This window comes from Camarhynchus parvulus, chromosome 26 (assembly GCF_901933205.1).
Source record: "Camarhynchus parvulus chromosome 26, STF_HiC, whole genome shotgun sequence".
In the NCBI taxonomy this organism is placed as follows: domain Eukaryota; kingdom Metazoa; phylum Chordata; class Aves; order Passeriformes; family Thraupidae; genus Camarhynchus; species Camarhynchus parvulus.
This window is the reverse complement of record NC_044596.1, coordinates 4,896,353-4,918,041: the sequence shown is the minus strand read 5'-3', so window position 1 is coordinate 4,918,041 and position 21,689 is coordinate 4,896,353. Positions and strand designations below refer to the sequence as shown.

Here is a 21,689-nt window from a genome sequence, read left to right as displayed (position 1 = left end):
CAGGGCCCTTTCCCACTTTGTTGCAAAGTAAATTTCTATAATGAGCCACATTTCCATAAATAACTCATCCACTGGAGCTGCTGCATCCCCTCCCTGTCAGGGAGGCAAACGTGGCCCAACGAGGGCTCTGAAATGAGCCCAGCTCTTCATCTTTTCCTTTCCTGCTTCCATTTAAAGCCCTTCCCACGGGATGTTTTTCCTGCTGCTGACACGACAGCTGATGCTGCACCTTATTGATGGGCACGGAGTCAGGGCACGGGGCCAGTTCTCCTGGAAAGATCAGAGGAGCTTGGGAATCTGGGTCTTGGGAATCTGGGTCTTTCTTTTATCCTTGTATTTCATCTCAGCCTCTGCCCTCACCAGCAGTTCGATCCCTCTGCTCCTCCTGAGCTGGTTTCTCCCCTCCTGTTAGTGGCAATTTCCACACCCACCAATCCTTACGCCAGCTGTGGGGTTTTTCTCCCCAGCATTTCCCCCATGGCATCCCTGGGGAGCCCCAGGCCTGGGCATGGCTGTGCTGAAGTCCCCAGGTTCCTGCTGGGGCCTGGGGGTGACAGTGGGCACTGTCCCCTCCTTGTCCTGGGTGCTGCCCAGGCTGGCTGTTTCTTGTGATTCCCTAGAAAACACCTGGATCCCATTTCTTTGGGGTGCAGGGCTGGCAGGAGCGCCTGGCACTGGCTGTACAGGACAGGGGGGACAGGCTGTCCTTGAGGATGGCTGCAGGGACAGTGTGGCCCTGGCAGGAAGCTCCCTGGGACTTTTCCATTCCCATCACGGCTCCTGGCTCTGACGTGTCCCTTTTCCCGTTGGCAGGGCTGCAGCTCTGGATCCACTCACCTCCTGCCCAGCTTTGGGCAAGCCCCGGCCTTCCCCTCCTTTTGCCCACACCCTTCCTTTGCCACAGAGGGCATTTGGTGTCCCCCAGCCCCTGTCACCCCCTGTGCCTCTCCTCCTGCACCTCCCTGGCTGGTTTGGGAGCTCTGCGAAGCTCCGTCCCTCTCCCAGTGTCAGCCCACTCTGCAGGGAGGTGACAAACCCGAGCTGAGGGGGGGAGTTCCGTGGAAAACAGATGGACAAGAACAACTCCCCAGTTGTTTTCCTGGAGAGCCGATTTCCCAAGGCAGCCGGGGCGTGCGGCCGGCTCCTCTCGTTCTGTTCCCTCGCCCGTGGCTGTTCGCTGTCCCAGCCAGGCTGTCCCTCCCTAGCCCAGCCCCCTGGAATGTCAGCTGGACATTCCGGGCTCCTGCCAGCGCCAAGGCACTCGGGCCATGCCCAAATGCTCCCTCATTGCTCCCTCTGGAGCTGCAGCGAGAAGCAGCGAGAAGCCCGGCCCAGGCAGCCCCCGGCGGGCACCTGCAGCCCCAGGTGAGCTCCGGGCTGGATCCCAGGGCAGGAGGGATGGGGCACGGTGGGCACGGCTTTGGAGGTGCCTGGGAGCTTGGCAGGCAGGCTCTGGCTGGTGGGAAGGGACGGGAGCAGCAGGGACAAGCAGCACTTGGGGCTGGAGGGAATCTCTGCAGTGACCATGGAGCTGGTGGCTCCTGGTTCTCTATGGTGCTCGTGGAGTGTTGGGCTGGGAGGAGGCGAGGGAAGTGTTGTGGAAGGTAGAAAGTGGGCAGGGGGGTGAGGGAGCCTGTGCCCTTTTCTGCAGAGTGTGGTGGCACCGGATCCTGTGGTGGCACCTTGTCTGTGATGGCACCAAATCCTGTGGTGGCACCTTGTCTGTGTTGGCACGGGGTTCTCTGGTGTTACTGTGTCTGTGGTGGCACCGGGTCTGTGGTGGCACCAGGTCCCAGCTCTGGGGCTCCATGCAGGGCTGGTTGTGGCTCCAGGTGAGCTCCAGCACTGTCAGTTATGCACACACAGATCTCAGCCACTTGTTTTTCTTGCCTTTAATGAAGCAAAGAATCTGCAGTGCTTGGAACCCGACTCTGGAGCTCTGGGATGCTCCAGGAGCAGGGAGGTGACCACGAAGGGTGACACTGAGACCACAGGCCTGTGCACAGAGCTCTTGTTTTTAGAGGGATTTTGTATTTTAATATTCCTGGGTGTTTCTGGCCTGGCTGTGCATTCCCCTCGGGGCCACACGAGTCCTGTTTGGGATGGGATGGGATGGGATGGGATGGGATGGGATGGGATGGGATGGGATGGGATGAATGGGGCAAGTGCCACTCAAAGATTAGAGAATTGAACCTGCCCAGTTCCTTTTGGCTCGGTTTGGAGTTGGGACAAACAATCTGTTTCACTGAGACTCCTTTGACATTTGGCCCTGCCTGGGAGCAGGGTGGGAGGTGACAGTGCCAGGGGAGCAGCGCTGTCCCCAGCACTGGGGCAGAACTCATCCAGCTCCAGCCCTGCCAGGAGCAGGGACACCTTCCATGGTTTCTCCAAATCCCCATCCCTTTCCTGGAGAATGGAATATTTCTCATCTATGCAGAGGAATGTTCTCCATCTCCTCCTTCCCTGATATTTCCTGGCTCACCTCCACCTGCAGCACCTGAGCTGCTTTTCCTTTAGCTGGGGGAAAAACGCTGAAGGATTCTGGTTTTTCTTGGAGGGTCTGGATTTGTCTGTGATTCTGTGTATTTTTAGTGGCGTAAATATCTCCTGGCATTTGCGATACCTTGAGCCAGTGGAAGTGATTTATTTCCAGTGTCTTGTTTCAGGGGAGCTCAGTGTTCACAGGAACATTTATCTGCTCCGAATGGATGAGCTGCTTCCCAGCAGAAACTCCCAGAAAAGAACCTCCTTCTCCTACAGCAAATCCTGCTCTGAGTTTTGCTTGGGAGAAAACATTCGGGAGCTTTATCAAATTGTGGATGGTTTTTCCCCAGCTCCCTTTGCAATGCTAAAGTTGCCAGAGCTGTCAGGGGGTTGTGGCAGCTGAATCTGAGCCTTGGACTGTCTCAGAAGCAAGAAAGGATTTAAGTCATGTTGTTTCCTGCTCCAAAGAGGTGTTATGACAAATCCGTTTGCTTTTGGCTTTTCTCCTTCTTTTCAAGGATGGAAGGAAGGGGGGGGGGGGGGGCAAAGCCACACAAAACAAACCACAACAAACCTGCGGCTCCCGAGGCAGAAAATCCTCTTTAAAAATTGCCACAACTTAACAAAATGCTTTTATTAACGCCCAGGAAAGCTCCGAGGAGCCGCTTTCTTCCCTGCTGGAAAGCGCTCGGCACAGGGGCCTGGCTTTGTTCCTCTGGGAAAGGTAATTGTAGAGCAGGAATTGCTCTCCAAGGAGGAATAATGGGAGGGGAAAAACCCCACCCTGGGGGAGATAAAGCAGCGTTGGGAGGTGGGAGTGGCTCTTCCCTGCCTTCAGCCCACTCCATCCCCCTGCTCCAGGAGGGGAACAAAGCAGGCACCTGCGCCAGGTGCTTTTCCCTTGGGGTTAATCCCAACAGGGCAGATTTGAGCATCACAGAATATTCGAGCTGGAAAGGACCCAGAAAGATCCAACTGCTGAGCTCTGGATCCTTCCTGCAGGATGGGGAATGGTCCAGCTCCAGGGAAAGCCCTTCCCACTGAGCTCTGCTCACCATGGGAAGCTCCAGGTGCCTCCAGGAGGTGCCACCACCTCTCTGCCGTTCCCTGGCTGCTGCACAAGGAGGGGTGGCAGTGCTGCCCGGGTCACATCTGTCCCCTGGGGCTGGCAGAGGTGGAGCTGCTCAGCTGGCAGCACATCCTGGAGGCTTTCCTGGCACAACTGGATCTTGCAAAGGCATCGTTGTCCTCTGCACTGGGGTTCAGCTGGCAAAAATGGGTGTCAAGCTCCCCAGGCTGTGCTGAAGCTGGAGCAATCAGGAGAAAGGGCCTGTGCTGCCATGGACCCATCTCAAATGATGATTTTAATAATTTTTTCCCATTCCTGTGAGTCTGGGATGTGGAGTGTCCATCTCTGGTGTGAAGCAGCACCAACATCAGCTCCTTTTTGCCATCCTTGATGCCTGTGGGATTCAATTCCTGATGTCCAAGAGCTGTCCATGGGTTTCCTGTGAGGAATGGAGAAGGAGCAGGTGCTGGTGGGTGCTGCTGCTGGGGATGCACCACGGATGTGCTCTGTGGTTTTCCTACACTGCTGCTTTAGAGCTGAGACTTGCTGTCAGAATCAAGGAGGAATTTCTGGAATCAGGCATGGATCCATTGCTGGGGGAAGGATGGAAAGCTGGGTGTGAGCCCTGTGGGTGCTGCTGTGGCACATCCACATCCCCTGGTGTGTGTCAGCCTGGGAAGGAAACGCTGCTGCTGCTGCTCAGGGGTTCAGTGACAGGGAATGTCCCAAACTGAGGTTTCTCTGGAAGCTGCAGGAATTGTTGCTCACCCCTCCTGCAGTGTTAGAGAGCAAGGGAGTGCCTGGGGACGTGCAGGGGCTTTGCAGCAACGCTGCTGTGCAGGGAATGTCCAAGGGAGGGCCTGGCACCATCCTAGCATGGCCTGTGGGACAGACTGGGGGTGTTCCACAGCACCACTGCAGTGTGTTAATCCCTGATCCTGCTGCCTTGATGAGGTCACTGCTTTAATTCACAGCTCTTCTGGTCGCTGTCTCCTGTCCCCAGCAGATCAAAACTGGGGCTTCCCTGGACTCTGTGCCAGCCCCTGGGCACTGACACATCTCATCCCACCCAGCTGCTGGGTGACCCTTCTCCTCTAATTCCTTCATTCCCTCTGTTTTGCAGATCCCATTAGTGAAAAGCCAGCGCGGAGGAAAAGCCAGCGTGGGGGAAACACCAGAGTGGGTGAAAACTGGCCCAGCCCTGCCTGTGCCAGCCTGTGTTTCCAATCTCCGTGTGCTGCTGCTGCTGCTGAGGGGTCTGCAGCCCCCTGGGCAGTGCCTGGCACCATGGTGGGTCAGAGCCCTGCTGAGCCCAGGGCTGCTGTGCTCCTGCAGCCCTTTGTGCACCAGGTGGGAGGCCACACCAGCATGCTGACCTACGATGAGCACACCATCTGCAAGCCCCTGGTGTCGCAGGAGCTGAGCTTCTACGAGTCCCTGCCCCTGGCCATGAGGCAGTTCACGCCTCAGTACAAAGGTAAGGGGAGCACAGAGCTCTCACCTGCCTAAAAAGCATCCCCAGCTGCTGCAGGTGAGACCTTTCCAGGCACAGAGGGTTTTCCTCAGCTTGCTGCCCCATCCCTGACCCCCTTTCCCAGCTGAATCTCTCAGCCCCTGGAAAGCAGCACTGGGAGAGAAGCACCAGCATTTTTTAAGACATCCTCCCTCCCTTCTCTTTCTTATTCCTTCAGTATTTTCTGCTTTTACTGCCAGACTTGTGCTGCTCATAAAGCTCCTGACCCTGGCTTTTGGGGGAGGCGAGAAGCTCGGTTGTCACGTAAAAACTTAAAATATCTCTTGGTCCTTCGGCGTTACAGCAAAGAGCTCAGTCAGCCACGGCTCCAATGTGCTTCCAGGCCAATCTCTCCCTTTCCCAGAAAGTCAGAGGCCTCTGCAGATTTATGGGACAATATTAAAAAGATGCTTAAGGGAGAAAAGTTTCCTCTGAGTGGTTTCCTCTGGCAGGAGCTGGGGTTTGGTGCTGCAGCACTGGGCCCTCGCTGATAAAGCTGTTAAACAGTCCCAGTTTAACCAGTCTAGGGGTGCCCTGGTTATTCAAACCTTTGTGTCTTCTCCTATTTCAAATCCCAGAGAATTTTATGATGAGGGTAATTAAAAAGCAATTCTCCAATCTGGCATTGGGCTCAGAGGTTGATTCCTCTCCTGGCTGTCCCAGTCCTGCTGCCAGGCAATTAAAGAGGTGGAACGCTTTCCTGTGAGGATGATGAGGGGGATGATCCTGATCCCATCCACACGTATCCATGTACCTCATCTCTATTTCTGGGCTGTGGGAACGGCCCTGGGACCATTATGTAATGGTCACATTCTGTACAATGGTGACATTCTATGTAATGATGACATTCTCCACAATGGGGATCAAATATCATTCGAGCTTCACTCCAAGCCTGTGGCTTTTCCTGCTCATGTCACCCATATCAGGCACTTTGGTGACCTTGGGACCCACTTTTACTGCCTTTGAAGGCTCTGCCTTGTCCCACTTGAGCTCCCAGGGGGATGCTGGGCTTGTTTTCCAGCCCAGTTCTGCTCAGGTTCCCAGCGCCCTCGGCCGTAGATGAATGCACTTGTAAACACAAAAATAAACCCACGAGGGCAGAGTTACAGAGTGAAACCTCCTGAGAGGCTCTGGATGCCACCAGCGTGGTGACAGCACCCAGAAATACCCTCTGGCTCCTGGCTGGGGCCGGAAGGAGGGGCTCTGGGGTGTCAGTGACACCAAAGGCCAGCACAGACAGGCACCCAAAGGCTTTGCAGAGATATTTGCCCACTGCAGCAAAGGAGGAGCTCTGGGGGTGTCTGCCACACACAGGTCATGGCAGGACACTTGCAAACCCCCGTGGAATCCCCCCAGGAGACAAAAAAACACTTTCCAGGCTGAGCTGTAGGTTTTTTGAGGACTGAATTTCCAGCTGGGAGGAGGGAGAGGATCACGTTCCCTTCCAATTTAACGCTCCATTCTCGCCTTTGAAAATCTCCCCATTAATTTTCATATTAATGGCTGATAGTTAACAACTCTTATTTTCACGCTATATATGTAAGTTTTTTGGGGCCAGCCCGTCAGCACTATGCAAATGAGCACAGCCCTGCTGACTGCAGGCAGGAACTGGGACAGTTTTTAAGGTTATGGTGTTTGCAATCGAGGGCTCTGGTCGCCTCCCCGTGACTTTTTAAAATGAAAAATGCTTTGATTTAGGGAAAGACATACTGGTTTGTTTTTTTTTTTTCCATGCCTACATCCCCTGAAAATGTGAAGCAGTCATCCAGGCTGAGAGGAGATTTGTTTGCTCTCAGAAATATGGATTTTTTTTAAGAATAGGGCTCAGGGAAAAGGTAATGCTGGAGCCTGAGCAAGATGGAACTCCCTGAGCTCACCACAGAGGGCTGGGAGGGCTAAAAATATTCCTTTTTTCCCGAATGAAGGTTTGCAGTCCCTCAGCTCCCTTGGCAGAGCAGGCTGGGTAGATTTTCCCCCCATTTCTGTGTAAAGGCAGCCCATTTAACCCAGTGGTGAGGGAAAAGCACCCAAACACAAGGTTTTGGGGTGCAGGACCTGGGGAGGGATGGGCACCCCAGCAGGACCAGTTCAGCTGGGGAAGCCCCTGAGGCAGCAGAGCCAGCAGGCACAGGAGGCAAAGCCTCTGCTCGGTGTTTGCTCACTGGAATCGCACTCGGAATGGAGAGAAGGGGCTTTGCACCTTTATTTGCTTTGGCACCTTGGCTTGGGAGAGCAGAACTGTTTGTTAAGCTGCTGAGATCATCTCCCCACACGCCCAGCAGACCCAGGGAGGATGCCCTGGGCACAGCCGGATCCAGCCCAGCTCCCCATGCCCCGAGCTGGGCTCTTTCCAGTGCTGCTTTTGCTGGTCCCACTGCCCTGTCCCTGGTCCCTGTCCTTTCTGGGAGCTGGCAGCCCCAAATCACAGAATGAACCCGGCTGGAAAAGACCTTTGAGATCACCAAGTCCAACCCGTGACCTAACCTAAACCACAGCACTGAATGCCACATCCAGCCTTTTTTAAACACACCCAGGCACGGCGACTCCACCGCCTCCCCGTGCCGATGACTGCAGTGCCCAACGACTCTTTCAGTGAAGAATTATTATTTTTTTTTTAATATTTAACCTAAACTTCCCGTGGTGCAGCTGCGCTCTCAGGACGCCCCCGGAGCGTGGGGAGGCTCAGGGAGCCGTGGCGGAGCTGCGGGAGCGGGGCTGGCCTTATCAGCCCTTCCCAGAAAGGTCAGAGCCGGCGGCAGCGCGATCCGTGGCCATTCCTGCGCTGTCACTTGAGACGCGCAGACAGCCAGGGATGGGCTCGTGTTGGGCTAAATCCGTGCTGGACTGGCTGGCATTTGAGCCCTGTGATTCCTGTCAGAGTCAGGGAAAATTGCAATGTTCAAATGCAGAATGGTGTTTTAAGCATTCAGGGTGGAAAAAAATAACCTCCGGGCACAGTCCTGGTCCCTGGAGGGCACAAAAACAGGAGGTGTGGCACTCCAGCCCCCCCGTGGGATATCTGGGTGCTGGTCTTGGTGCTGGGGGAAGGACATGACCATGACAATGTGTGGGCAGCACTGCCAGCCCATGGCCACATCCCTGCCCTGCTCCCAGGGCTCTCCAACTAAAAGAAGCAGTTGGCACGCTGGGTGTCCTTGGAAAATGCCTTGTCCCCAACCCTCCCTTTGCCTCCTGCCAATGAAAAGTGTTTCCAGCCTTGTGCAGTCTTTAAAAAGCACTTAAATCCCTTGTGATAAATAAGCTGGGAGCTCCTGATCTGGACTGGGGGGCTTTTCTGGGTCACCTGGGGCACAGCAGAGCTCGGAGGGGTGGGGGACAAAGGAATGCGGGGTTCAGAGGAGGCAGGTTTCAAACTGAGCCTTGAGAGGGGGAACACTTGAAAATCCTGAGTGTATTTTTCAGGGTCTCAGCCGAATGATGCTTTATTGGGCTTGAAATAAGAGTGGGATCAGTGAAAGGCCAAAACACGAGGTGGTGGCCAGGCCTCTGTGATACCCCACGGGCTCATCTCTGTCTCCTTTGTTTTCCCCTCAGGCATTGTGTCCGTGCACCTCAAGAAGGACAGCCTGGGCAACCTGACCCTGATTGCGAGCCCTGGCCTGGGCCAGCCCGACACCTGCGGCTGCCTGGACAGCGCCGGAGGTGACCCTGGCGTCACCTTGTGGCACAAATGCAAGTGGAGCCACACCCAGGTCACCAAGACCTTCAAAGACAGGTGAGGGTCCCTGCAGCCCTCCTGCCTGGCATCTGCCACTTGGGTGGGATGGGTTTGGGATGGGTTTGGTGGTCCAGCTGTGGGTTTAGGGCTAAAGGACCCAGCCAAGGTGAAGAACAGCAGAGCCAAGCCCTGTGTGTGTGGTTCTGCTCTTCCCTGGTGTGGGGACAGAGTGAAGTGGATCTGGGGTGTTGTTGCTCAAATATCTGCCTCAGATTCTGCTCTAAACCCCATTCCTTGGAGCAGAGCAGGCTCCAGGAGAGGAGAGGCCATGGGAGAACAGTCACTGAGCATGGAATGTGCCTTTGCTGGCAACAGAGGGGCTTCAGTGCCATCCCATCCCATCCCATCCCATCCCATCCCATCCCATCCCATCCCATCCCATCCCATCCCATCCCATCCCATCCCAGGGAGAGCTCTCCCAAGAAGGCACCCGGTGCTCCCAGCCCTCACAGAGGTTTTCTGCAGGACATCCTTCATCCCAAACTGGTTCAGAGCAGCCCTGGGCCACCCAGGACTGGAGGTGGAATATCCCTGCTGCCTTTGGAGTGATGGGAGTGGTGGAGTTGGGATGGACAAGACCAAGGAATGACCCCCCAAGAAGAACAGATCTTCTCATGACTCTTTCCCTCCCTCCCCTCCTTGGAGCCAGCCCTTCCAAACCGGGAATCGTTCCCATTGTTGGACCATTTTCCTGTGCTGTGCCCATTAGGTGGATAAATAGAGATCCCTGGCAGCTGGGGCTGTGAATGGCTTTTCAAGGGAGCCAGCACACTTTAAATTATAATGAAAGAAAAGTATTGGCAGGCAGCAATAGCTGGCTTTCTGAAAATTACTGTTATGGAGTAACAAAGGATCTCTGCAGGTTGGGTATGATCAATATGGCTCCTTTGAGAGTCCCTGAAAATCCACCTTATCAAGTTTGAGACTCTACAGGAAAAGAAAAAAATAGGGAAGAGAACATTCTCCTCTGGAGCTTATAAACCTGACGTGTCCCTTTGTGTGCTTTGTCTAGCTGCCCTGGGAAGATGCTTTTGAGGACAGACCTTCAGTACCACACAGATTCCCTTTTGGATGATGCAAATGGGAAGCAGGGAGAAAGGAAGAGCTACAACCCCTGGGGACTGCACTGTCACCGGCAGCACCTGAACCGCATGTCCTCCAAGCACAACGAGAACAAACTTCATCGTATCCTTTCTCCTCCCTCCCCTCCAGCACAGCCCTGGCTACAGATAACAGCTGGGAATCAGTGTAGGGTTTATTGCAGGGGAATGCATCCCCTTCTCTGGGAAAATAAGGAATATTCTCTGTTATCTTCTGAAAAAAAAAAAAAGAGAGAAAGAAAAAAAACACATTTCCCATAAAGAGTTCTCAGCAGAAGTCAAAGATCCCCTTGGCATACATTTAAAAACACAACTATACAGGAATTAGCAGCTGCCTCGCCTTTTATTTTCCTATTACACTTCATTACCCACCAGTCATGTGAGTAATAGAGTTTAACAACTTCCCCCACCCACCGGAGCGAGCTCAGCACCTAGGGAAGGTGTCAGAGTGACAGCCCAGGGCTACGGTGTCACTGGAGAATGGAGCTGTTGGGGCTTTAATTGGTAGGGCTGTAGTACAGTAAATTAACTGGAATTGGCAGCGAGAGGCCCATAGCAATGACACGTCGGAGAAATTGGCTGAGAAAGTCTCATTACAGTTGTGAGCTGCTCTGGAGAGTGTCAGCAGCTGCTTTGATTTAAGGCCTCTTTCAATTAGAATTTCAAAGTATTGGGTTTCCCTTAAGTCACGCTCAGAGTTTCTCCTGCTGGAAAACGTGGTGTCCAAGTACAGCTACCCCTGCATCCTGGACCTGAAGATGGGCACTCGGCAGCACGGGGATGACGCCTCAGAGGAGAAGAAAGCTCGGCACATCAAGAAGTGTGAGCAGAGCACCTCGGCCTCGCTGGGCGTGCGCATCTGTGGGATGCAGGTAAAGCCTCCATCCCCTCGGGGTGTTGGTCCCCGCCTTGGTTCCTCACTTGGAACCAAGCTGGGATCTCCAGGGGTTCTTGGCTGGTGTGAATTGAAGCAGTTTTATTCTCTTTTCGCCCCAAACACTGGCTGTAAAAAGGGAACTTGTGGGAATCATTAAAATCAGAGGGGTTTGGGAAAGCTGCAAAAGGCAGGCCTCAGAAACAGCAGAACTGAGCCGTAGACTTAAGATTTGTCAGCAGAAAAGTTATATGAGAAGTAGAAATAAGGACAAATAGAAGAATGGTCTGTGTATTAACACTTGGATAGAATAACTCCCTAAGCTACAGAAAAGTATATCTAGCAAGATATTAGGAAGAAACTCTCTGATTTAAGGATTCCCACAGCCACTTGGCTCTGTGTCCTCTCAGAGAGGGTGTCAAATATGGCACATTTAGGGTGACCCTTTCTCTGTGCCGCTGCCACCAGTGTGAGCAGCTGGACCCCTTCACCCCATCTGAGAAGTTGCTTTTACACACAGATTCCTGCTCAGCTCTTGGCTGCTGAATGAAAAAAAACCCCAAAAGCACCACATTGCCCCACTTGTGCTTTCACTGAGCTGTGAGAGCCAGGAGTTCATTTTGAACTAAATTTCTCCTGCTGGAAATCCCCATCCTTCCTCCTGGAAACCCAAACCATGCATTTCCTTCACTCACTATTCTCAAGCAGGTTTCAAAACCCTGCCTGAAGGATAATGAGAATAGAATATAAAGCAAAATACAGAAAGTCAAAACCCATGTCCTTTTCTGATCTCTGGCATCTTCGTATGGGCAGAGTTGAACTTCAGTGGTCATATTGATCCTTGGAGTGGCTACCTAGAACAGAGGCTAGACAGAGTTAAGAGAATAAAGTAGGTATTTATAAAAATTAATAGATACACCTTGGGCAGTCAAAAGCCTCCCAGAGGCTACACCCAAGATGGAAGATGGTCACAAGTTTTTCAGAGAGATATAGGCTTGGTCTATTTGCATATTAGGGGTTAATTCTCCAATTAGAGCTTCAGGTAATGAAGTCAGATACTCCCAGTTTGCTCCTCCCCAATTTACTTTTGTTTATACTTTTCAGGACCTGAGGCTGTAGGGTGTCCTTGGGTTCCCGGCCCAAGGAATTGTTTTGTCTGATCAAAGTGTGTCAGTGTCAAGTGTTAACTACCAAAGTAGTTATATGAAATTTAGAGTTAGGCACTAATTTGGCAGCACAGCATTTGAAAAATACAAAGGCTAAAATCTATATCTCTAAAGCATCATTCGTGAATCCCTCACAACTCAGGATGATTTTATGGATTATTCCTCTGTTCCCTCGCAGGTTTACCAGGCAGACTCCGGCCATTTCCTGTGCAAAGACAAATACTACGGGAGGAAGCTCTCTCCGGAGGGATTCCGGCAGACCCTGCGGCAGTTCCTGTGCAACGGGAACCAGCTGAGGGCCGACCTGCTGGAGCCCATCATCCTGCGCCTCAAGGCCCTGCTGGCCGTGATCAGGAAGCAAAGCTCCTACAGGTTCTACTCCAGCTCCCTCCTCATCATTTACGACGGGCAGGAGCACAAGGAGGGTGCGGATCAACACCTCCCCTTCCCAAAAACTCACGGCACGAAGCCCTCCAGGGTGGATGTGAGGATGATAGACTTTGCCCACACCACCTTCAAAGGCTCCAAGAGCAATCCCAACCCCACCCTGTACGATGGGCCAGACCACGGCTACATTTTTGGCTTGGAGAACCTCATCAAAATCCTTCAGAGCCTGTTGGAAGGGAAGTGAGAATTTCTGTGAAACGGCCTGGATTTCCTAATGACTGATAGCCCTGAAAATCCCTCCTGGGGTCGGCTGTGTGGGACCCTCCGGCCGCTGGATGTGGCACGGAACGAGCACGGATCAGTCGGGGAGTGCTGAAAATTTTCCATGTGCCGTCACTGAACTGAAGCGTGGAAAGCAGAGAGCTGGAAGAATCTGCTCTCTCTGCCATCCATCAGAAGATTTATTTTCCTTTCTGGTTTTACTGCTGTCCTTGATTTATTTGTGAGCCAAAGAAAGCATTACTTGGGAAGAGTCTTAATGATAAACCAGGAGATGCTCGCCCCGCAGCCGAGCGGGAGGAGGGGGTTTGAGGCAGGAATGAACAGATGGGGCTTCCATTTGGAGCTTCCCTTCCTGCTCCTGCTCAGGTGGGAGGGAAAAACACCCTCCAACATTCCCAGTGCCCCTGGTTGGGATTCTCTGTGCACGCGTTCAGACCAAGAGCTGCACCTCACCAAGCTTTAACATCCCTGTGGGGTTATAACAGGGAATTTTCCACGGATTTTCTAGGAAAGAGAGGCTCCACTGGGGCTGGAAGTGTGGGAATGCAATGACTGTCAGGTATCAGCCACAAAAACCATTCACATCAAGGGATTTTTGCTTAAAAAAAAAAAAAACAACAAGAAAAAAAGAAAAAAACAGTGTGAGATTGAGTCAGGGACTGGACGTCAGAGGTCACCCAGAAATTCTTTGATACAAATACTGTGTGTATGTGTGTGTGTGTGTGTGTGTATGTGTGTGTGTGTTTGAAGGAGACAGTAACAAAAGACTCTAAAAATAATGTTTACAGCTTTTGTGGACAGATTTTATTATCATGATGGAACAAGCACAATTCCTTCCTGCATGGTGTGGGAAATCTGAAGGAGAAGTCCTTGCACAAGGAATAGAGCTACAGAACTCCACTACTGGGGAGAGGGGATATAAATAAAATTGTGGAAGTAACTCCCACCGTTGTCCATCTCTTTTTCCCCCTCCTGCAGCATCCTTGAGGTACATTTATCCTTTGTTTAAGCCTGTCATTTTTTAAGAGAGCTGTTATTGCCACAGGTTTAAACACCAGATCCCAAGGGAGACGCTTCACTTGGATTTACAGCGCAAAGCTGGGGAGTTGCTGCAATTTATAGCTGGAAAATTTAAGACATCTGGCCCAGTTGTGTGTTTTGCTTGGCCCGGAGTCCACCTGGGAAGACTCTTGTTCAGTGTTGGGTTATTGCGTGACCACAAATTGTAAAAAAAAAGCCACAGACACTCAATTTCAATAGGGGTTGAGCCACGGATTGTCCTGGCTCGCAGCAGAAGTCTGTGATAAGTCTTTGTGGCTTTGTGGATGAGTTTGTACAGAGCCACCTGAGCATTCTCAGGGTGCCGAGCAGGACATGGATGGATGAGGAGGGTCTGGGTGTGACACACAGCCAGAACACCTCGTTGGGCAGCCCCTCACTCTTCATTGCTGCACGGAAAACAACTTGTTGGCTGAATAATTAGAAAAATCTCCATGTGTCCTCCCTTTTCACCTTTCATACACCTGCACAGTGTGGCTGCCCCATCCCTGGCAGCGTCCAAGGCCAGGTTGGACGGGGCTTGGAGCAACCTGGGATAGTGGAACATGTCCCTGCCATGGCAGGGGGTGGGATGAGATAGGATTTAAGGTTCCTTCAATTCAAAGCATTCTAAATCCTCTGAGGAGGGGCTGAGGGAGCCAGGAAGGGTCTGGAGCAGGAGAGGCTGAGGGATCTGGGAAAGGGGCTCAGCCTGGAGAAAAGGGGGGATCAAAGGGGGACCTTCTGTCTCTGCACAACTCCCTGACAGGAGAGAACAGCTGGAGGGGGTCGCGCTCTGCTCCCAAGGGACATGACAAGGGAAAACGCCCTCAAGCTGAGCCAGGGGAGGTTCAGGTTGGAATTTCCTCATGGAAAGGGCGGTGTTGGAGCCCCCATGGCTGGAGGTGCTGCTCTGGGCTGCCGACAAGGCGGGCATCGAACGCACTTTGGGACCCGACGCCGCTGCCAGGATTTTCTCCCCTCAGGCATTCCCGCCCAGCCGCGCCCGCACGTGACCCGGCGGCGGCGCCACGTGACCCCCGGCGCACGTGACCCGGCGCCATGGCCGCCAGCCGGTACCGGCGCTTCCTGCGGCTCTGCGAGGAATGGCCGGTGGAGGAGACCAAGCAGCAGCGGGACCTGGGCTCCTTCCTGCGGCAGAAGGTGGCGCAGGCCTTCCGCGAGGGCGAGAACACGCCGGTGAGGGGCGGGAGGGCGGCACCGCCGCGGCGCCGGCCTGGCGGGGCGCGGGGAGCGGCCCGACGCGGGCTCTGAGGGGGCTCTGAGGGGCCGGGGCGGAGCGCGGGGTTCGGGGCTCACACCCGGCTCTGCCCCGGGGCTCCCCGGGCTGTAGGAGGCTGTGCTCGGGCCTTCATGGAATGTTAGAGCTGGGAGGGAACGGGAACTCCAGAGGTGATGGAGTTCTGCTGCTCCCGGCTGCTCCCGGGCCGGGCTCGGCAGAATTTGGGACACACATCCCGGGAAAGCTTTGGAATGCCGGCCACGGGCTTGTGCCTCCACGGGGCACACTGTGCCCGGGACACCTGGGCTGTACCTGGGACAAATGATTGGTAGCCAGGACGCTGGGTTTGTACCTGGGACCACCTGGTTTGTGCCCGGGACACTGGGCTTGTGCCTAGGACACCTGGTTTGTACTCAGGATAAATGGTTTGTGCCTAGGACACCTGGTTTATACCCAGGACAATTTGTACCCAGGACACCTAGTGCGTGCCCAGGACAATTTCTGACCAGGACAATTTGCACCCAGGACACCTGGTCCGTGCCCAGGACAGTTTGTGCCCAGAACAGTTTGTACCCAGGACACCTGGTTGGTGTCCTGGACAAATGGTTTATACTCAGCACCCCTGGTTCATACCCAGGACAGCTGTTTTATCCTCAGCATAACTGGTTTATACCCAGTTCTTGCACCTTTTACCCCATGTTCTTTGGAGAACTCCATTTCTGTGGTTATGGGAGTGGGGTACAGAGCTTTGGGAATTTTTCAGCCATGCTGGGATCCAGTTAATTCCTGTGATGTCCTTACCTCGAGGGTGGGACGATGAGATGCTGCAGCACTGCCTGACACTGATGGAATGCAGCGGTTGTACAATTGAATTCCGCCTCCAGCTGTAATTCTGTTGGAGTTTAGGCTTTGCTGCTGAAATAAGTTAGGGAATCTGCTGCCTGACTTGGCTGCAGACCTTCCCAGGCACGGAGGTGTTGCTGCAGAATGCAAATGTGCCCTTTCTTAGCATAAAAACATTGTTCCAGAGATGCACTTTAGACCTCAAGGGGCCATTAGAGGCTCCTGATCCTGTACTGGTGACCAGAATAGCCTGCAGCAGGCATTTTGGGAAGGGTTTTATTGCTTTTCCATATGCTCAGGACAGCTTAATGTGTTGCACCAGTTGGCTCCAAGATCCCAAAGCTGCCACTGATCCTGGAAGTCTGAATTGATGCCTGCAGCAGTGGTGGCAATTTGTGTGTGGAGAGGCTGAATGTGCTGGCAGGAGGAGCTTCTAAGAGGGGAACTAGAGCCACAGGGCTTCTTTAGCCATCTGATGGAATGAGATTTGCTGGATTTCCAGGGGAGGGATGCTGTTTGTGCCTCCCTTTTAGTGGCTGGATCCTCTGGAGCCTTGGGGATCACCTGCAGGGGGATCTGGCTGTCCCTGTATCCTCTCTCCTGCAGAGACCTTTTCCTTACTCTTCCTCCTTCATCCTGACACCTTTTGTGTTATTTTTACTCTTGTTTTAACCATTCATGGACCAACATTGAGTTCTGGGGTGAGCTGGGCTCATTGTACCACAATAAAAACCCAACAGGGAAAACATTGTAGACTGGGAAGGCAGCTGAGCAGGGGCTGTGCCAGGCAGAGACATCGGGGTGAGCCGGATCTTCCAGCCGAAATAGAAATCCAGTTACCCTTCAAGCTGTTCCTTGTCATTTGTGCTGATTTCCCTAATCAATTACAGGTTATTTTTAGCCCCTTGTCCTGGGTGATTCCCTACAATGAGGCAGGTGACAGCAGTGGCCTCGCAGCAGGAGGGGCACAGATTTCACAGCACCAGCCAATAACATCCTCTGGAGCTGTGCATTCACTGTCAGGTCTTGTTGGGGCAGAGTTTCAGATCCATTCTGGAAATCCCAGGTGTTGTTATTCCTGCAGGCCGAGCTGGTGGGAGATGGAGGGGAAAAACCTGGAGCAGGACAGCAGATGGATGGTATCCAGCAGTGCACTGGGAGTTCTGATTGTCCCTTGGAACGAGGAGGGTTTTTGTTGTGGAGGTGCAAAACCAGACTTGTGTGACACTTGTGTCCCCTGCAGATCCCTGACCCCGAGGCCTGTGACCAAATGTACGAGAGCTTGGTCAAGATCCACACCAACTTCTACAAAAACAAGGTGAGAGCTGAGGCACTGGCCTCTGCCCCTCTCTTTGGTGGGGAGCCACCACCTGCTCCAGCATTGCTGGGAATGGCAGCACTGCTGGGGATGGCAGCATTGCTGGGGATGGCAGCATTGCTGGGGATGGCAGCATTGCTGGGGATGGCAGCATTGCTGGGGATGGCAGCATTGCTGGGGATGGCAGCATTGCTGGGGATGGCAGCATTGCTGGGAATGGCAGCATTGCTGGGGATGGCAGCATTGCTGGGGATGGCAGCATTGCTGGGGATGGCAGCATTGCTGGGGATGGCAGCATTGCTGGGGATGGCAGCATTGCTGGGGATGGCAGCATTGCTGGGGATGGCAGCATTGCTGGGAATGGCAGCATTGCTGGGAATGGCAGCATTGCTGGGGATGGCAGCATTGCTGGGAATGCCTGAGGGACAACTGAGGGCTGGATGCAGGTGTCCCTGTGGTCACCCAGGGCAGCTGCTGGGTGAGCAGGGCAGGCCTGGTTCTTGGTGTGGATGAACAGAATCCCAGCTGAAAACGCTCTCAGGCTGTGCCAGCTGGTGACATTTGTGCCTTTTTCATGCACTACAAGTGACTTCTTTGTCTCTCTCCCTCTTTTTGCCGCTCTCTTGGGAAGTACCCACGCCTGAAGGACACCACCTTCACCGGGGTGACAGTGGAGGATTGCAGGACAATCCTGGCCACAGGTACTGCTGCTGGGCTTGGTCTGAGAGGGCAGGGGAAAGGGTCATGCTGGTTTTTGGGGTGCTCCCTTGCATCCCTCCTCAGCCCCTGGGACTGGAGGGCGCCAAGGGGCTGCCTGCAGTTCTGTGGAGGTGTTGGATGAGGAGTAAGTTCAGGAATAGGAGTAACTCAGTATTTTGGGGGAGGAATCAATTGGATTTTGTACTGTCAGGAACCATAGAGGGTTTGCAAAGGCTCCATGGGGTCAGACAGCAGGATCTGTGTGAAAGGAACACATTTGCCACGTCAGCCCAACACTGAGCTCAGCTTCTCTTTCACCATCTTCCAGTTCCCTTGGTATTCCTTGTGTGTCAGACCCTGGGAAGGAGCTGGTGCCCCACGCAGAAATGCTCTCACCACATCCCTCATGAAGGGCAGAGCTGGGAGCCAGAGCAGCTTTGTTCTGCTCCAGTTCCTGACTTTGATTGCAGTGCGTGGAAACTGAGTATCAGTTGTTGGTGATAAGAGACTCCCTGCATTGATTGGAAGGGAAACCAACCTCGCCTCAGGCCTGGAATGAAAATTCATTAAGAAGAGAAGTCAGGAAAGGAAATTAGATGGAAGGCAGAGCTGTTTTAAGAGGGTTTCATTTCTCTGCTTGCCTGCTTATCTTCTTCTGGCCCCATCTCTGTCTCCCTTCTCCTTTTGCAGACATTCTGAGACAGATGGAAGACAGGAAAAAAGGGACGTGGAAAAGACTGCGGGAAAAGTTCTCTGCCAAGAAACCCGAGGAGGACTTGAAGTGAGGGCCCAGCTCTCAGCTTCTCCACTGTACATATCCCTGAAGCTCTGTGTGTTGCCATGATGAATAAAACCACTTATTCCTCTTAGCAACAGCATTTTTGTTCAGCCCTACCCTTTACGTTCTTCATATTTAGTGCCTCCTTTTTTTCTGCTGGGAATCTGGGGCAGAGCTTAACACATCCATCCATGCTGGAGCAATGCAGGGAAGGGAACTTTGTGGTGTCAAACCTGGCCCTTTGCATCTCAAAAAATGGAACAAGCAGGAGCTGCCCAGAGGGAGGAGGTGCAGCTTTAAATGTTCTTGTGAAGAGAACAGAGAGGATGTGAAAACCTCTCTGTGCTTGTGTTTGTGTGTTAGCCCAGGGACCAGGGAGGGAGAACTTTAATCACCACATTTATTTTCCTTCAGAGAAGACAGAGAGGACGGAGGGTGACTTTGCCATGGTGACAGCGGAGCACGAGTTTAATTGAGATTTTAATCAGCTGCTGCTGCTGGAGGAGCCAGCTCTGTGCAGATTCCCCCCAGCCTGAGGAGAGGGATGTGTGGGTTAGTGCAGAGCTGAGGGTGAAGGCAGGATTAAATGACATGCTGCTAGATGGAGCCATAAACACATTTCAAGTGTTCTGCAACTTCACTGTTATGGGCTTTTTTATTCCTTTTTAGAGCTTTACTGCTTTCATCAGTGTCTGTTCCTGGGCTTGGAGCTGGGGCTGGCTTGGGAAGGATGAGTGTCTGGAGCAGAGCTGTGCCAGGGCTCCACAGCACCAACAGCTGCTCCTTTTTATGGGTTTCAGCAGTGATTTCCTGGCAGGCAGTGAAAGAATTTGAAACTGCAGCAGGCTCTGGTCCAGAGCTCCAGGAACCAAGACTGGTGCTGGTGGTGGCTCTTGATGGCAGCGTCTGGCAGGGGATGTGCAACACCTGGAGCTGGGAGCAGCAGGCTGGGGAGCACCTTGGGTGCCACCCCTGCTTTGGGTTCTGTTCCACAGCCCCATCACACAGAGGGCACAGGGAGGGGACTTTCTTTACCACGTTGAAGTTTTTATTATAACATGATTCTGTATTTAATTTAGTTAAGGCAATTTACACTTCAGATCTTAAGTAACAATGATAACAACTAAAAAAAAAAACCAACAAAACAACAAAAAAAAGGTAAAACATGACACCAGACATGAAACTAAAACAGAGGACACCCCTTCACAGTGAACTCCTGTAAACCTGCAGGCTCCTACTACTGCTGCCCAAAGATCCTTGGTGCACAGAAGGCAAAAGACTTTTAGTTCCCACTAGGACAAGCTCAGCTCCTCATCTGGCAAGTTAATTAAATTAAATCCACCTCCTTGAGTTCAGCTGCTCTTTACTGCACCACAGGATGGAGAGAATTCTGTAAATGGAGAGGGGTCAGCGTGGAGCAGGCACAGCAGATAACGAGGGCTGCTTGGCAAATATCCACAGGGACGAGTGGCACTCAGAATAAGTTAAATAGTGCGGCCCTACAGCTACTTACCCCACAGCTGAGGGGGGCTGGAGCACATGGAGATAAAGATACAACCCTCCACAGTTGCAAAATAAAAGAGTTATTGCAATGAGGAATGAAAGTCCTGTATGGTTTATCTTCCTACGAGGGTGTTAGAAAAACACCTGGGCCCAGGTGTGGGCTCCGGCCGGTCCCTGCTCCTGGGATTGCTTACAAGCTCTAAGGGAGATGCTGCCTGGGAAGCCCTTTCCATGTGGTCCATTGTCCCCAGGCAGTGACAATCCACGCCTGGAGCCCAGGGAGAAGCAGCCACAGCTGCCACAGGTGCAGTCCCTCGGTGGCTGGAACTGTGTCTCAGTGGTTCATGGTGTTCTGCACATCCACAAACCCCATCCTCTGCCTGCGCTTCCGCTGCTCCGTCATCTGCAATTCCAACGAGGACATGCTGAGGCAATTCCAGGCCCTCCTGCTCTTGGATGTGCTTCCCAAGTGTCTGACTGTGCTGCTTTGAGCCTCTGCCAGCAAGCTCTGAGCTGGTGAGGCACTTCCCAAACCCACGTGTCCCAAGTGTCCCCAGTTCCCCCAAAAAAGAGCTGCAGGAGCCCTGTGCTTGTCTTTGTGGTCCTTTCTCCCATTCCCTGCCCTGAGTGGCTATTTTGGGAAGGACAGAGGGTTCCTACAGGGGATTTCCCATTTCCATACCTGTTCCTTCAGCTCGTTCAGCTGGGAGGTGAGGTGGGACACGAGCTTCATGGTGGTGTTGAGTTTGTCCTGCAGATTGCGGATCTCGTTCTGCTCCCCTTCCCCTTCATTGCTGACCAGAGACATGGCTCGCATCCGGGGGAACCAGTCCAGGTTCTTGTTCTGGGAATGTGAGCATGGACAAGGGGAGTTGGGTGTGGGGTGAGGGGTCAGAGAGGAGGAGGGAAGATAGAGTTTAACAGGCAGCCTCCCTGTGCTTTGGAATTAAAGAAACTCTTTGCAAAAATCTGCCATTTGTCCATGCATGGTCCATTTCTAGGTTGGTTCATGGGCTCAAGTGCAGAAGTTTTTCTTTCCTTGCTTTCCTTCCCCTCCCTTGCCTAGAAACCCCACTGAAGCCCCACTCCCTGCTTGGTTCAACCCTTCAACCCACAGGACAAACCCTCAAACAGACCACATGGAAAAAAACAGCAAAGAACAAACTCAGGCACTGCACCATTAGCCAATATTTTCCAAAAGGACTTCCCAGAGCTGTTTTTCCTTGGCCAGCCCCTTGTTCCCAGGGCAGGCAGGTTGGGATGGCCAAGGAGCTGCCCTGAGGGCACCTGTACCTTGATCATCTGTGCCACGTAGCTCTCAGGGCCAGTGTAGTCAGTCTTGTTCTTCACCCGCACCAGCACGATGAAGTACAGGTAGTTCCACATGTTGTGCTCATATTTGATGTGCTCCTCAAAGGACACGGTCTTGTTGTCAAACTTGTCCCTTTCCAGCCCTGGGAAAGGCAGGGCAGGGTGGAGAAGGACAGGGAGGAGATGGGGAGAGGAGGAGGTGAGTGAGCAGCTAACTCAGCCCAGTGCATCCCTTCCCAAAGGTGACATTTAAGTGCTTTTAATAATTAGCTGGCATTTAGCACATAAACATCCAAACCAGGGGGCAAAAGCCCAGCTGGAGGTTCAGGAGACTTCTGTTTA

At 52.9% G+C, this 21,689-nt stretch overlaps 3 protein-coding genes across 5 annotated transcripts in view; 2 read left to right on the top strand and 1 right to left on the bottom strand.

Annotated features, from left to right (window-relative positions):
* Positions 1 to 1,315: 1,315 nt before the first annotated feature.
* On the top strand, positions 1,316 to 12,576 carry IP6K3 (inositol hexakisphosphate kinase 3). The gene is made up of 6 exons (XM_030965593.1): positions 1,316 to 1,365; positions 4,677 to 5,030; positions 8,622 to 8,802; positions 9,818 to 9,990; positions 10,602 to 10,777; positions 12,124 to 12,576. Exons 2-6 carry the CDS (start codon positions 4,841 to 4,843, stop codon positions 12,574 to 12,576), a joined length of 1,173 nt encoding a protein of 390 aa, XP_030821453.1. The 5' UTR covers positions 1,316 to 1,365; positions 4,677 to 4,840.
* A 2,101-nt stretch (positions 12,577 to 14,677) lies between these two features.
* Positions 14,678 to 18,624, top strand: LOC115913534 (ubiquinol-cytochrome-c reductase complex assembly factor 2). 2 transcript variants are annotated; one of them, XM_030965596.1, is made up of 4 exons: positions 14,678 to 14,816; positions 16,982 to 17,056; positions 17,688 to 17,757; positions 18,446 to 18,616. In XM_030965596.1, exons 1-4 carry the CDS (start codon positions 14,715 to 14,717, stop codon positions 18,538 to 18,540), a joined length of 342 nt encoding a protein of 113 aa, XP_030821456.1. In that variant the 5' UTR covers positions 14,678 to 14,714; the 3' UTR covers positions 18,541 to 18,616. The 2 variants fall into 2 exon arrangements, with proteins under 2 accessions (XP_030821456.1, XP_030821455.1); XM_030965595.1 differs by having other exon boundaries at positions 14,696 to 14,852; positions 18,446 to 18,624.
* A 998-nt stretch (positions 18,625 to 19,622) lies between these two features.
* Positions 19,623 to 21,689, bottom strand: part of ITPR3 (inositol 1,4,5-trisphosphate receptor type 3) — a 40,176-nt gene continuing 38,109 nt past the window's right edge. Inside the window, exons 57-59 of one of the 2 annotated variants that reach the window (XM_030965590.1) lie at positions 21,330 to 21,490; positions 20,719 to 20,880; positions 19,623 to 20,439 (exon numbers count right to left, since the gene is read on the bottom strand). In XM_030965590.1, coding sequence (XP_030821450.1) covers positions 20,371 to 20,439; positions 20,719 to 20,880; positions 21,330 to 21,490 — 392 coding nt within the window. In that variant the 3' untranslated portion in view covers positions 19,623 to 20,370. The remainder of the gene's footprint in view (positions 20,440 to 20,718; positions 20,881 to 21,329; positions 21,491 to 21,689) is intronic. The other variant, XM_030965589.1, reaches the window with a different exon arrangement.